The sequence below is a fragment of the Atta cephalotes genome (genome assembly GCF_000143395.1).
Source record: "Atta cephalotes unplaced genomic scaffold scaffold00001, whole genome shotgun sequence".
Taxonomy (NCBI): Eukaryota; Metazoa; Arthropoda; class Insecta; order Hymenoptera; family Formicidae; genus Atta; species Atta cephalotes.
In genome coordinates, this window is record NW_012130065.1 from 12,897,685 (window position 1) to 12,911,980 (window position 14,296).

The 14,296-nt window shown below is 31.9% G+C and overlaps 1 protein-coding gene across 1 annotated transcript in view; it reads right to left on the reverse strand.

Annotated features, from left to right (window-relative positions):
* LOC105627287 overlaps positions 1–13,503 on the reverse strand; it is a 20,727-nt gene extending 7,224 nt beyond the window's left edge. Inside the window, exons 1-5 of the mRNA XM_012208576.1 lie at positions 13,426–13,503; positions 7,292–7,324; positions 4,755–4,820; positions 1,616–1,854; positions 337–754 (exon numbers count right to left, since the gene is read on the reverse strand). Of these exons, the coding sequence (XP_012063966.1) occupies positions 337–754; positions 1,616–1,854; positions 4,755–4,820; positions 7,292–7,324; positions 13,426–13,503 (834 nt within the window). The remainder of the gene's footprint in view (positions 1–336; positions 755–1,615; positions 1,855–4,754; positions 4,821–7,291; positions 7,325–13,425) is intronic.
* Positions 13,504–14,296: the final 793 nt, after the last annotated feature.

The window sequence follows — 14,296 nt, forward strand, 5'->3', positions numbered from 1 at the left end:
AATGTTAACATTGATTTTAACCATAACATAACAGTCAATAGTACAATACTCAATATTAATGTACATTGGCTATGTCTTGTCCATGAGTAGGAAGTAATATTACTTTCATCATAATGTCGTCTGAAGCCGCTTTAACAGCGTTAATTAATTGTCCAATTCTGGATTTGATCCCGAGTCTTATCCCATGTGTATCTCAATTTTATAAGACATTAATTAGAAAGTTAATTTGAAAGATATAAGATTACATGGTTCCGAAATATGGATTTCGGAAAAATCCATATTTTACGTACAAAAAATGTATATATATAAATAAAAGCATTAACATATATTACTTACGGATGGTTGCTCGAGCATAGAGTATACAAAATGCGGATTTGCCGTGCTACGACGTTTTCTTTCCACTCTCCTATTTTGCAGTTCGATGAATTTGGATTTGGTAATAAGCCCGAGGCAATTTAGATAGTAACACTTTTCGGCCGAATGTGTGAATTCAATGTATTCATTTTGCACTTCTTTCATTTGCATCTCCTCCTTTTTTATCTCCTTTTGCATTTCTTCGTTTTGCACTTCCTCTTTTTGCATTTCCTCCTTCATTTGCACCTTCTCCTGTTGTATTTCCTTCTTTTGTACCTCCTTTATTTGTATCTCCTTTTCTTTTTGCACATTTTCTTGCGTGATATCAGAATTTTCGTCCAACGGCACCTCAATGATGTCGTCCTCGCCGGAAACGGTTTCCACCGAGCTGGGACGTAATCTGTAAAGAAACTTTTAATTTAAAAAATTCCAAAATCTTTGTTACACATATTTCAACGATGAATTTTCATATAAAATAACTTTGTATGATTCTAAACAAATTTCAATCTATCATAATTAATTCTATATTATTCGCATGGACTATTTTTCACACTTCAATACTATATCTCGATTTTTATTCTCTATGATAATTTTTTTGGTAACAATTTTCTCAGAATTTTTATACAAATTGAAACACTTAAGAAATATTGAGAAAATCTACATCTTAAAATGTTTCATGTGCGTGAGAATTCTAAAATATTCGAAGATTTCTATAATTTCTGGAAAAAAAAAATTTTTTTTAGATTTTATAAGATTTTGTCAGAAATTATAGAATTAGAAATCTTAAAAGTTTTTTAAAATAGTTTTAAAACATAGAAAAGTTTTAAAACATAGAAAAATTACGGAAAAGATGTAAACTTTATTTAGAACTTCTAAAAAGCGTTCTAATTTCTATAAAAAAAACTTGAGAAATATTTTCTAAAGTTATTAAAAAATTCTGAAAGTTATATAAAAATTTTGAAAAATTATATGGAAAATGAAGAAAATTTTCATCAGAGTTCCAATTAATAAAGATTGATTCAATATTCTTTAGATAAAGATAAATATAACTTTTTTGTGAAACAATCTGTAAAACAATTTGCGCTAAATACAATAATGTATATAAATAGAATTCATGCATTTCAGGAATTTATAAGACGAGAGAGATCCTAGACACTCCTCGCAAAATAATGAATTGAAAGAATCAAAATAATGGATTGAATTGAAAGATTGAAAGGACTTCTTAATCAATTTACTGTTTCTTTAAGATACATAAGCTTACTTCGCACAATCGTTATCTCGTAGGTGCGAATGATGAACATCGCCATTTCTAACAACTTTTTCATAGTTCTCCTTCGTTCCGAAACCATTAGCGGTCGCTTCATGCTTTGTTTCATTATTGTTCGTAATGTGATTGTTGTTGTTCAGTCCAAGGAGAAATGGTACAGAAACTTTCGATCCGTTCGCGTTGTCTGCCTTGAACGCGTCCACTTCTTTGCGCAGTCGCTGCACGATCTGTTTCTGTTATAACAAGCAGAGAGATATATATATAGCGCATCGTAGTGTTACTTAATATCGGTGATTTCTAAAAGAGATCCTTAAGCTCGATGTCCACGATGCTAGAAATCGGTCCGAGATCTCGAAAGAATTAACAAATCACATTTGAACAATTTAGTCATCACATGACCAATGTGATTAGTCAATTCTTTCTTCGTTCGAGGTTCGGACCGAATTTCTAGCATCATGGACAATAGGCTTGAAACAATTTATACAAGTGATGAACCAGGTATATTAACTTCAGCACGTTTTAGCAACGCATAACACATGTGCAAACATTCGAATAATTGTTATACCTTTAAAAATACAAACATACAACAAATAAATGTAAATGTTATAAAAGGCGGAACAAAATAGAATGTTAACATAGTTGCGTGATTAAGATTGTGAAGCAAGGACGTATTTATTCTATATATATCTATATATTCAAAAGTTAACTTTCGCAAAGCTCAAGAAAGTTTCCAGCACTTTTAAAGTAAATGAGAAACGGATAACTGTTGGAAAAAATGACTTGGAAAATATATAAACGAGAAAAATGTTCTCGAAGCTGCAAGAGCGAGATGGGGAGTTGAGCAAGGGGACATAAACGGATGAAAAAGGATGTGGAGATTTTATAAAGAGCCGAAAACGTTTTCACAGGACATTTTATTGATTTTGAACCGCTCCGTCTCTCTGCTCCCGGGCATCTCTCCTGCGCTCGCATAGTCGCTCTTGCTTCTTCTTTCTGGATTGTCTCCCTCTCTCGTCCGCTCAACCCCTTGCCCCACGTTCGCATCACGCTTTCCTACTCTCGCAGCCTCTGCGTATCATCCCCGTGTCTATCCTCTGTCCATTACATCCCGATTATTTATCTCACTTGTTATCAATACCGTCGAAGGCAAAAGAACGTTGAATTTAGAAAAGAACGTAGCTATATGTACAAGAATGATAAATATCACTATCTCGCTCACTTAATCTTGGAATAATAAAGTTAACAAATTTTATTCACGCCCTCCTTTTTCATTAGGACTTTCGTAACTCGCCGTAACAAAGCTCATGTAATACATGATCGATATATTTAACCATTTTACAGTCAGTACCACGCAAGTGATACTGCGGCATGATAAAACTCGTACTTTGTAAAAGTTAAGCAAGGCATGCCAAAGTTTTTGTAGCAGCCCACACTGTGGATCAATAATAGCCCTGATCGATACTAACAACTTGTACAAAAATATAATTTATTGGGTTTTTATAGTTTTAACATATCGATAGAAATAACACATCTGAAAAATAACAATTTTTCAATGAAGCATTTTTTAAATTCTGAATTAAAATAATGTTTTAATTGGAATAGTAAATATTTATAATTTTTACATTCATGTTATATTTTCAATTAATCAATATATATTCAAGTACATTGTTTTTTACTTCAAAAATACTTTAAAAAAAAATGTGATTTTCTAGTTATTAGTTATTATTATTAGTTATAAATAAGTTAAAAATTAAGTAAAAATTACTTTATCAATCATAGAGAATATACTAACTTAACTTTACAATCCATCAGTTAAATAACTCTTATAACGTTCTTAAAATTTTCGAAGACATGATATTTTTTACAAGAGTACATTTTGAATTGTGTTGTTTTTGTAAATATAAAATGGTCTTCTACTGAAAACATTTAGAGTTAATTTTAGTGATTGAAAAGTTTGAAGAAAAAATTGTTTTATTTTAAATTTATTCATTCTAACTGATTGAGATAAATATTAATTGTGATACTTTGAATTATATCACTTTTGATGAATTATTTCGAATCTGTTTTTACACCATATCGAAATCAACACAGCTCAAAAAAGGAATTTTTTTAAAGATTTGCTCATATTTCTAAAAATATGTTCTTTTGATATTGATATTGATATCAATTAATTAATAATTTTCTCTTAAGTTAAAAAGTTTTTCTTCTTTTTTAAAAAACTTAATTTTTTTTAGTTAAATTACTTTTGAAGTAAGAAACAGTGTACTCTTAGACTTTTTGAGAACTGGAGCTTTCTAAAATAACTTGTAGAAGATTGTACTTTCTAAAAATTTTCTAGGTCGTTGAATTCGATTCTGGTTTAAGAATCCTAAAATTCCAATAAAAAAATAATCTGGTTATTGTGAAACCCGATTTTAGGTATCTCTGTGTTTAAATATAACTCAAAAATATCGAATATCAAAGGATAGTAATCTCCATGAAAGAGGATCACAGAATTCATAATTAGAGAAATCATTTGAAAGCCAGTTTGGAAATTAATACTAACTGTTTATGTAACACAAATAAAGCAAAACAAGAAACTGGTCTTGCATTTCGCAATTAAAAACTTCCTAAAACCGAGTGTTATGTCAAATCAAATCAATCAAATTATCTTTTTCAAATTCTGTCCCCCATTAAATCCAATATTTTAAATTTCTTATTTTTGATTTCATTCGAATAAAGCATTATCAAATTATTATAGACCAAATTTCATAAAAATTAAATGAATATAAAATAAAGGAGGATGACTCAAATGGAGTCGCCGATCTGCAAAGGGTTAAAACTGTGTCATGAGTTTTAAAAATTCGAACTGTGCCACCCTAATGTAAATTTTTTACTTGTATACACAATTTTTCACTTTGTATACAAAAATATGTATACAAAGAAAAAGAATTATTAGTTTTTAAAGCACAATCATTTTTAGAAACTCATTTAACTTTGGACACATTTTCACGTTCAAAATCACACGATCGACCGACTGAGAGATTGATTACGAAATTGCAGGGTCTCATAATAGGAAAAAAGTCATAGTATAGATGCATCGTGAATCACTACGTGCATGCAACATGAAAGAAAATCAATTGTCCGCGCTTACCTGGCATCTTCCCAGAGAGACGATGTGCACCTGAATCTTTTTTATCTGCCCGAGAATGTCTGAATTCTGTAACAAGACGCATTGTGATCATATATCAAATTCAAACACATTTATTCTGGAATCACGCAATCATCGGAATTTGAGCGATTTGCGTACATCGAAATCTTAGTGGAATATTGCGCAGAATAATTGTGTATATATTGATACGCTTATTAGGTATTATTGTTGTTATTGTAATGCAAAACAAAAGCAAATAGATGATTCAATCATAAAAAATTGACTTAAAATCGTCAATAAGAAATCATTCGATATAATGAAGTTACATGTCAAGGATTTTGTTTTTTAAGCAATTGCTAAAATTAAATTAAATTAATAATTGAGTTTTAAACATGTATAACAGAAAAGTTCCCCATAATATGCATAAACAACATCCCGCACTAATTGTCGCGAGATGAAATGTCTGATCAAAGTTGTGCGCGGCGTAACTTATGAGATTCCAGAAGTATAGCACACAAACTCTCGCAAAATTTCATTGTATCGATTCTCTGAATCTCAAATCCCATCATAATTAGAAATAAATCAAATCGCAAACCCGGAATGCTAAAATTACACTAGTTTACAGTAAAAAATTATATTTTGGATCGGACTAGGTTTCTTATAGATTTTTGAATACTGAAAATGATGCCGCAAACTAAAAAATTCAAACACGTCAGATTTCCAAAATAATTGAAATTTAATGGTTTCTTCGATATTTATATTTGACACTTTTTTGTCCTGAAATTTTAGAAGTCATGAATTGTTTATTCTCTATTAAATGCATTTTTTAAATTTCAATATCTTATTTTTTAACCATGAAGGATTTAAATACAGGTTTTTATAAGAGGTTTTTCTAACATAGCAAATTTTCTGCTTGTGACGATGAAGTATATTGATACAATGTCTAGTTTGGCTTTCGATATAGATATACAACTTTTGTATATAACATTTTTTTTAAAAAAGCAATTTTTTTCAAAGTATTCGAGGTAAGCAATTAAAATAAGACAACTTGTACATATATATATATTTATATATAATTTAATGGAATAATAAACGATAAATTATTGTATTGATATTCACAAACTAGAAATTATATAAGTATATGACTTTAAAATTCAAATAAGCTGATAAAAGGCTATGATAAAAGGCTATTCAAGCCAAACCGGATGTCATTCGCTAATAAAACAATGTCAACGATACAAAATATTATCAAACGTTTCAGCCTTTATTATATGATTAATCCTCAGTGAAAAACATATAATACATACATTAATTTAAATCACAAATATCGAGTATCACTTTTTAGTTAGACAAATTGTAATTATCTTCTCCGTGTATACGCGTTCCTCATAATTACATCCAGATGACAAAGTTATATATAAAATTTTCCAATATACATATTCAAATATTTAATTGTGAATATGTATATTAGAGAATTTTATATAATAATTTTGACATTTGTATTACAGCAAACATGTATACGAAAAGATAATTATAATTTATAAGTAATAAGCGATGTAAAAAGCGATGCTCGATATTTATGATTTAAATTAATGTGTATTATAGTTTTTCACTGAAGATAATTATATTAAAAATCGAAAAGCTTGAAAATATTTTTATCTCAAAAAAAACTCTTATATATATATTTAAATATTATATATATATTTAAATTTTTCAAAATAATCAATCTAAAAAATAAGATATTGAAATAAAACATGCATTTTATAAGGGATAAACAATACATTCATGATTTTTAATCGGAATTTCAAGATATCATTGACATCTTTTATAAAGAAATACGGCAAAAAATTGTTTCCTTATTAAATCTCAATTATTTCTGATGCGCTAGTGAAATATGACTTGCGGCATCATTTTCGACAAATGTATACACATTTGCCTGTATAATTTGCCAAAATAATTAAAGAAATTTTTTTTGTATAATATATACATATAATATAATATATAATATAAATAATTAAAGAAGTTTTTTAAAAACTAAGGTTATTTAAAGAAGTTTTTTTTTTAAAAACTAACGGCGTAACATGTTTATGTTCCATAAAATTAAATGTTTAACTTTAACATTAGAAGTTTTTTACTTATTAAAAAGACTAAGTAAATGAATTACTATAAAAATAAAAAAAGTGAAAAATTAAATACTTCATCAGTATAAAAGATATAATTATTAAAAAGTCAAAGAATTTCAGAATTCTATTTTTTTATACAAAAAATATATTAACCTAAAAAATAAAAATGGAATCAGACTGGTAACAAACTGATGTTATTTTGATAAGAATTATTTTAAAGACATCATTTTAACGTTAAAGTGACAATAGTTTGCTTTGGGACCATTACTAATACTTATAGTATTAAAATGCAGAGCAAAAACGAAAAAATTTCATACTCTAAAAAGATAATATAAAACATTATTATATAATTAATGTAATTAGATAACAATGTATTGCCGTTTAATGATATCACATAGATAATGTAATGATACTTACATTTGGGTCATCCTTCAACTTTTCTACGCACATCTGTAATTTAACAAAAAATTGCATCAGTCACAGCTAAGAAAAATATCATACGTTGTAGTTCTATTATGTAAGACATAATGTAGAATCGAGAGGGAGATAAATAATTTAGCAGAAGTATACCAATGTATACGGAACTGATGCGCCATTACGTTATCTCTCTCTCTTTTCTACCTTATTAATACCCCTATTAATTAATAAAGATGCAAATTATCTCATATTTAACATCTTATTAACTCGTCGCGCTTCACATTTAACTTCTTCGTCGCGCCGTTTCGGGAAGCGATTTAAATCTAAGTACTAACCACACATATTAATTATTATAAAATATATACAGGATATCTCGCAACTTTTTGTCAAGCGCTTTTATGTATTGGGTTGTTCGTGCCGATATTGAAGGAAAATTGAAACGCAGAAAATTTAAATTTTAGTATACATTTATTAAATTATGTAGGTTAGTCGACACGAATTTTCGGGACAACCCAATAAATAGAGCGGACTAAACTCGGTTGAAAAGTCCTTTTTACCATTTTGCAATTTTCATAATAGTTAACAAGATATTAATTATTAAAAATCGCTAAATATTTGGTTTTTAATAATTTTTTATTCAAATACTCAACTTTATAGAAAAACAGCAAGAGACAAAAATTGTTTATTTTCTTCTCATAAAGTTCTGAGAATTTTTTCTGAATTTTTTAATACCATATTTTCTCATGATGGTAAAAATAGTTGCAAATATAAGAAAATGCAGTACTTGATTAAAAAATCCTGAAAAAATTCTTAGACTTTATGAGAAGAAAACAAACAATTTTTGTGTCTTGTTGTTTTTCTGTAAGTTAAAGTTAATAGTATTTAAGTAAAAAATTATTGAAGACCAATAATTAAATAATATATAACAGAACATATTTCTGATAGATCGAAATCTGTTATTTCCCATTCCTATTGCCTGCATATGCCTTTCAATTGTGTCTGAGACTGTATTGTTCTTAATTTATATGATTAATATATGATTTATATAATATAAAAACAAGATATAATAATTTACGTGTATACAATGTAAATCATGTAACAATATTTTACGTATTATCTATGTAAACAATCTATGAATTATCAAAGTTTATGTTCTTTATCGTTGCACTAAAGCTTCAATCTCGCTTATATATATATTTTTTTATTTATCAACAAAAATCAGAGTCAGATATATTAACAATCATAAAATTTAATTACTTCTTTCTATATTATTATGTTACCAATTTATAGTAATTTATATATTTTACGATGCTTCTATTGTCTGCATGAAAAATATTCGTATAAACTTAACGTAAATAATACGTAAAAATTTTATGTATAACGTAATCTTGAAATATACAACACAACTCATAAGCTTTATATACATATTATTCCCAATTATATCGATATTAAATAAAGAGCTAGTGATTATTATTCATTCACGAAAAAAATAGTTGTAAATTCATATAAATGATCTTGTTTTAATCTTAATAGTTCCAAATTGTAACAGCAATTTCATCGAGAATAAAAAAAATTTTGCTTACATTGAGAAAAATGATTGAAAATGGACGAACCAGAAAATTCTGATTCATCATTTCCAATCAGAATTTCAATTAATTCAACCTGACATTTTTCTCAGTGTATCAGTGTGACTTTTATCTTTCTTCTTCTGGCGCGCAGAAAGACAATTCTTTTTATTTCTCGACACGACTCGATTATCGACTAGTAGTTTGTCAGTTCCGCGAGACACACAAACTCGGCAAAATTCGTCTCGCTACGACGCGAACAAAAGTCACAGAGAACTGAGAGAACAACCTTGTCAAGAGTTCGAGGTAAAAGTAAATCAAATATGGACTCGACGACTTCGGGAAGCAAGTATCGACTTGCACCTGTCATCCCCACCACGATATATGCGAACTTTGGTTACATAAATCGCGTTTGGTGAAATAGCAACTATTGTCTCCTATCGATGCGTCCCATGTATAACAATTTTTTATCCTCTTTACAGGATCTTACATACATAAAAAAAAAGAATCATTCTATTGCCAAAAAAAACTAAAAAGTTACTTAGTTTCCTTTTTTCTTTTAAGTAACAGTTATCGTTAACAAAGAATATTTTCTTAATATTAGGGAAAAAATTCGTAGCGTTTTTTTAATGTCATCTAACGGGAAAAACGCCATGAACTTTTTCTCACACCTAATAGTTTTCAAACGTATTTATTATAAATTGTAGAAAAATATTATCATGTACTCGAAACAAAAAAATTTTTTTTTTTTCAAAGAATATAAAATTTTATCGAAGAAGCGACTTATGCCCGTTTCTATGAATGTAGTTTAATTTTAATCTCGGTTTATCTCGGATTCAACTAACTATTCATTTTTTTTTAATTTTAAGAATGATGAAAGATAAATTAAACCGTGATTAAGTTTAATCTACATTGGTAGAAATAGATATATAATAAGCAAATCAGATTTGTTTTAATTCAATAATCTTGATTAAATTTGCTAAGATTCAAAATAATTTTGAATAAATTTTGATATTTGCGATGAACTTATAATAGATTTATGAAGATATATAAACTTTTGAAATACTTGGAATGAGTAAATATTTAAATACTTTTTTTTACAGTACTTTTTCTGTGTGCAGAATGTTTGAAGAAGAACATGAAGAAGTTCGAAGAAGGAAGTATAATCATTTAATTTTTTAAACAATCATCTAAAGTGATCTTTCCCAATTAAGAATTACGTATTATTACAAAATTTCTTATTGCATAAAAATTGCATATTATATTGGTTATTCTACAATTTATTAGTATTTAAGAACATTGTGTGTAAATTTACTCAACATTTTCTATAAAAATAAGGGGACAAATAAACAACAGTATATAAATTTTCGATCAGTAGGGAAAATTACTGTGACTAATCTTTGTTTTCTCGCTGTTGAGGTGTAAAATCACTCTCGGTAACTATTCCCGGGTTAAGCTGAGGAAAACTGACGCGAAAGTTTGTCGAACGTGCGACTGCGTCGCGCACTGCTGCGCCGAGAGGGATCTCCCTCTCGGTGGAAAAACGACGAGAGGAGCGTGGCTGGATAATTCACAACTTATCGATTGTCCGACATGAAGCGTCTTCTTGCGAATCGAACAGACTGCACTCAATTTTGACTTTCGATGAGTGCGACATTAAATTATTATCAGGAAATTGTCGTCAATCCTTGCCAAACCGAAAGGTAAGGCTTTATAGTATCTCACCGCGAATTTGTGCACCTATGCATATGTAGATGAAAAAAAATCGAAAGTTCGTGTTGAGGGCAACACTAAATCGCAAGGGTGCCTAAAAAATTATGACTTACAAGAGAAGGAACGAGCACGCGACTCTGAGCGATGAACAAGGATGCAGCACAATTGAACGTGTGCGTGCGAGTTTGTATTGTGACCATCAGTTGTGCTGCGTCCTTGTTCACTACCCGGAGTAATCGCGCTCGCTCCTTCTCTCGTAGATCATAATTAATGATATATTCCTGACCACTTTTTTTACGGCCACAATAGAAGGAATAAGGAATTAAAAATAAGGAATAAGGATTCCAACCTACCAGAAATCCGGTGTATCCGGTATCTGATAGATTGAAATCATTATTCCTTATTCCTTATTCCTTTTATTGTGACTTTAGTACTGTTATGTTACGATAATATCACATTGATCGAGACTTGCGCTTATGATCATGAGCGATCGAGAGAGCGAGCAAGAATCACCTTCGCGCCAGGCAATCCCTGGCGAATGCGCTCGCGGCGCGGCGATACAAAGGAATCCGAAGGTATCGATATATTTATAAAGATGGTAGGGAGCACGTAGAGATGTTCAAGGAGGGCCATCTCGTCGACTCTCGTCTTCCGTATACCATAAGAACAGAACACAAAAGTCATAATAATATCATAAGGATGTTATCACGATCTTATTTATTATAAGAGGCCTCATAAGAGGCCTTTCTTTGCAGAGAGCAAACCTATAAGTTTATCTTTCCTCCTTTTCTCCCCACGTTAGAGAAAAAAAAGGGAAAAGAGATAAACCGTGTAGAAGAAGTTTAACTAAAAAGAACAAGACTAAGACCTGGTTCCATCAATGTAAGATTAACTTTACTCTTGGTTCAATTTACTTTTTATCTTTTTCTAATTCTAAGGAAAAGATAAATTCTTAAGAAAAAATAAACAGTTGATACTTTCCAACAAAGACAGTGCAATATAACGATTTCTTTGTTTAACATTGGCAAACAACAAAGATGTAATAGTTCACTATTCATCTATGTCATTTACTGGAGCACCCAGTAAAGTTAAATCTAGATTAAAATTAATCTTACTTTGATGGAACGAGGCTTAATGCTCGTTTCTATCAATGCGGAATAATTTTAATCTCTGTTTAACTGATCTTTCATTCTTCTTTTTCTTAAAATTAGCAAAAGATGAAGAATTAGTTGAATTGAGATTAAAATTAAATTAACTATTATAGTAGAAATGAACCTAAAAAACGTAATAAAAACGTAATAAAGACATCATAACGATGTTTTTTGTGACATACATGTTTAAAAGATACATAAAAGACATCATAAAAATCTTCTAAACATTGTCTGGAAGATTAATCCAGTAATGTTGTAGCAACACTGCAATATTCCACCAAAATTGCACACATTGCAACAATGTTGCTACAAATTTATATAGTGTAGGGGTTTTGCTCAACTTCTCACATAGTTCATCCTTTCTCTTTTTTCTCCAACATGGTGAACTATACAAGAAGTTCAGCTTTAAAGAGCAAACAAAAACAGATCTATGAAGTCATGATGATGTCCCCTGATAAAGTAAAGACCACAGCACAAACTTTTGCCTAACTCATAATGCATAGTGCATAAGTAGAATCAACCAATCAGAATCCTTCCTTTTCTTTCTTTTCATAGAAACAAGAAACTTTGATTAAGTTAATTCTCTATGTACTATGCGTTATGTGTTGTGCAAAAGTGCTGCGGCCTTAAAACGAGATAATTTGGATAAGTTAACAGAAATTTTGAAATAATGTACAATATTTAATTAAACATATACAAAATTATCAGTGCAATAGTGTATGTTTTATACAATATTATACTTATTATAATTTTATATAATATTGTTTGATTAAATATACTACCTCAATTTTTTTAATCCATCCAAATTACTCCACTTTATTCCATTATTACTATTATTATGACTCAACTTGGAAAACTGATCAACAAGTTCTCTGTGGTGAGTTCGCGTTATAGTTTTAGATATCGCACCGATTAGATATCATTCTTGAAAACATAGGTAATTCGATCCCGCAACGAATTTCTCGGCCGCTTCCACGAGCGAATGAGGCACGTAAGATACGGAAAAGAGAGAGATAGAGAAAGAGAGAAAGAAATGGGTGGAAAGAGACGGAAAGAGGGCGCCTGGGGACGCCGAGCGGGAGAGAAGCTCAACACGCTCGGCCATAAATGGAACTTTCGACTTTCACAGTTCGCACTCGGTTTCCTCCTCGCCCTTCGCAAACTTCCGATCCTCAAAACCCTTCACGTGCGCGCGCGCGCGCGTGCGCAGTCAAGTTAGTAGCAAAAGACGCTTGGTGGATCTATCGAGTTCGAGTTGTCCCGAATCGATCGATCGATCCATCGAATCGACTTGGAGGAAACTTCATGACACAAGGAGAGGGGACGGGCGCTCGCGGCTTTCATGTATCCCTTAATTCCCTTATTATGCGCGGGGAGAAAAATAAAAATCTCCCCAATCTTTAAGATATATATGCGTATGTTGCGCGGAGGAGGAGGCCTCCTTCTTTCTCTCCTCTCAACCCCCGACGACCCGACCATTCTTCGATCACTATCTCGCACACACAGCATCACAATCTCTAGGTCTATTCGTTATTTCTTGCACTTTTTGCACTCAAAATCTTCGTTTTCTTTCTTTTCAATGCTCAAATATACATACATTTATCTCGTTTTGAGTGCAAAAATTTTAAGAATAATTTCAAGCAATGCGAAAAGACCTTTTCTCTCTCTCTCTCTCTCTCTCTCGTTCTCGTTTTCTTTCTCTCACCTGATGCTCAAATATCGCTTTCTGCAATTCCTGTTGCACATCCAAGATCTCCTCTTGCAGGCTCTTGGATATTTCCATGTTTTCTGGCAGGTGGTTCAGCACGTCAAAATGTTCCGGCTTCGATAACAACCCTGGCGGCGACAACCCCGATCCGTGTGTATTGTCCCCGACGCGTTGGGGAGGAGGAAGTGTACGGGGACGCGGGGCGAGTTGCAAACTGGCAAACGCTCCTCTTGAGAGTCTCGAGAGTCGAAGCCGCGGGCTGCGCGAGTCACGATTCCGATGTCTCCGACAGTCCGACGAACGACGACGACGACGCGCGAACGAGCGGCAACGGTGGCGGGTCACCGCGACGCGTTCTCAACGTAACGCAACGCAACGTAACGTCACCGTCACGTCTCGTCTCCGTCCGTCCGTCCGTCTGTCTGTCTGTCCGTCCGTCCGCTCCAAACTTCTCGGCCGTTTCTTCTCTCGCTCTTTCTGCCTACAAACTACCGATGCGATGTTGCGCTTCGTCCCGAAGTCTCGAACGCGCCACAAGAGCGTTGTGTCTCTTTCTCTTCCTACTCGTTTCTTCTCTCGCTCTCACTTTCCCCTTTACCACCTTCAGTCGCTGACTCCCTCTTTCTTTCAGCCAAATGCGAATTTACCGATCTCGCGCGGCGCGATGTAGCGCAGCGCACGCACGCAAGCACGCACGCACGCACGCACTTTATTGTTAGTTACTTTACGTACGCACGATATATCGCGATGTATCTCGTCACATACTTTCCCTTTCGCACTTCCCTGATATCGCGGGCGATTTTACAAGGTCGACATACCGAAAATTCAAGAGTCCAATCCCAAACTCGTCGTCGGCGACGGCGACGCG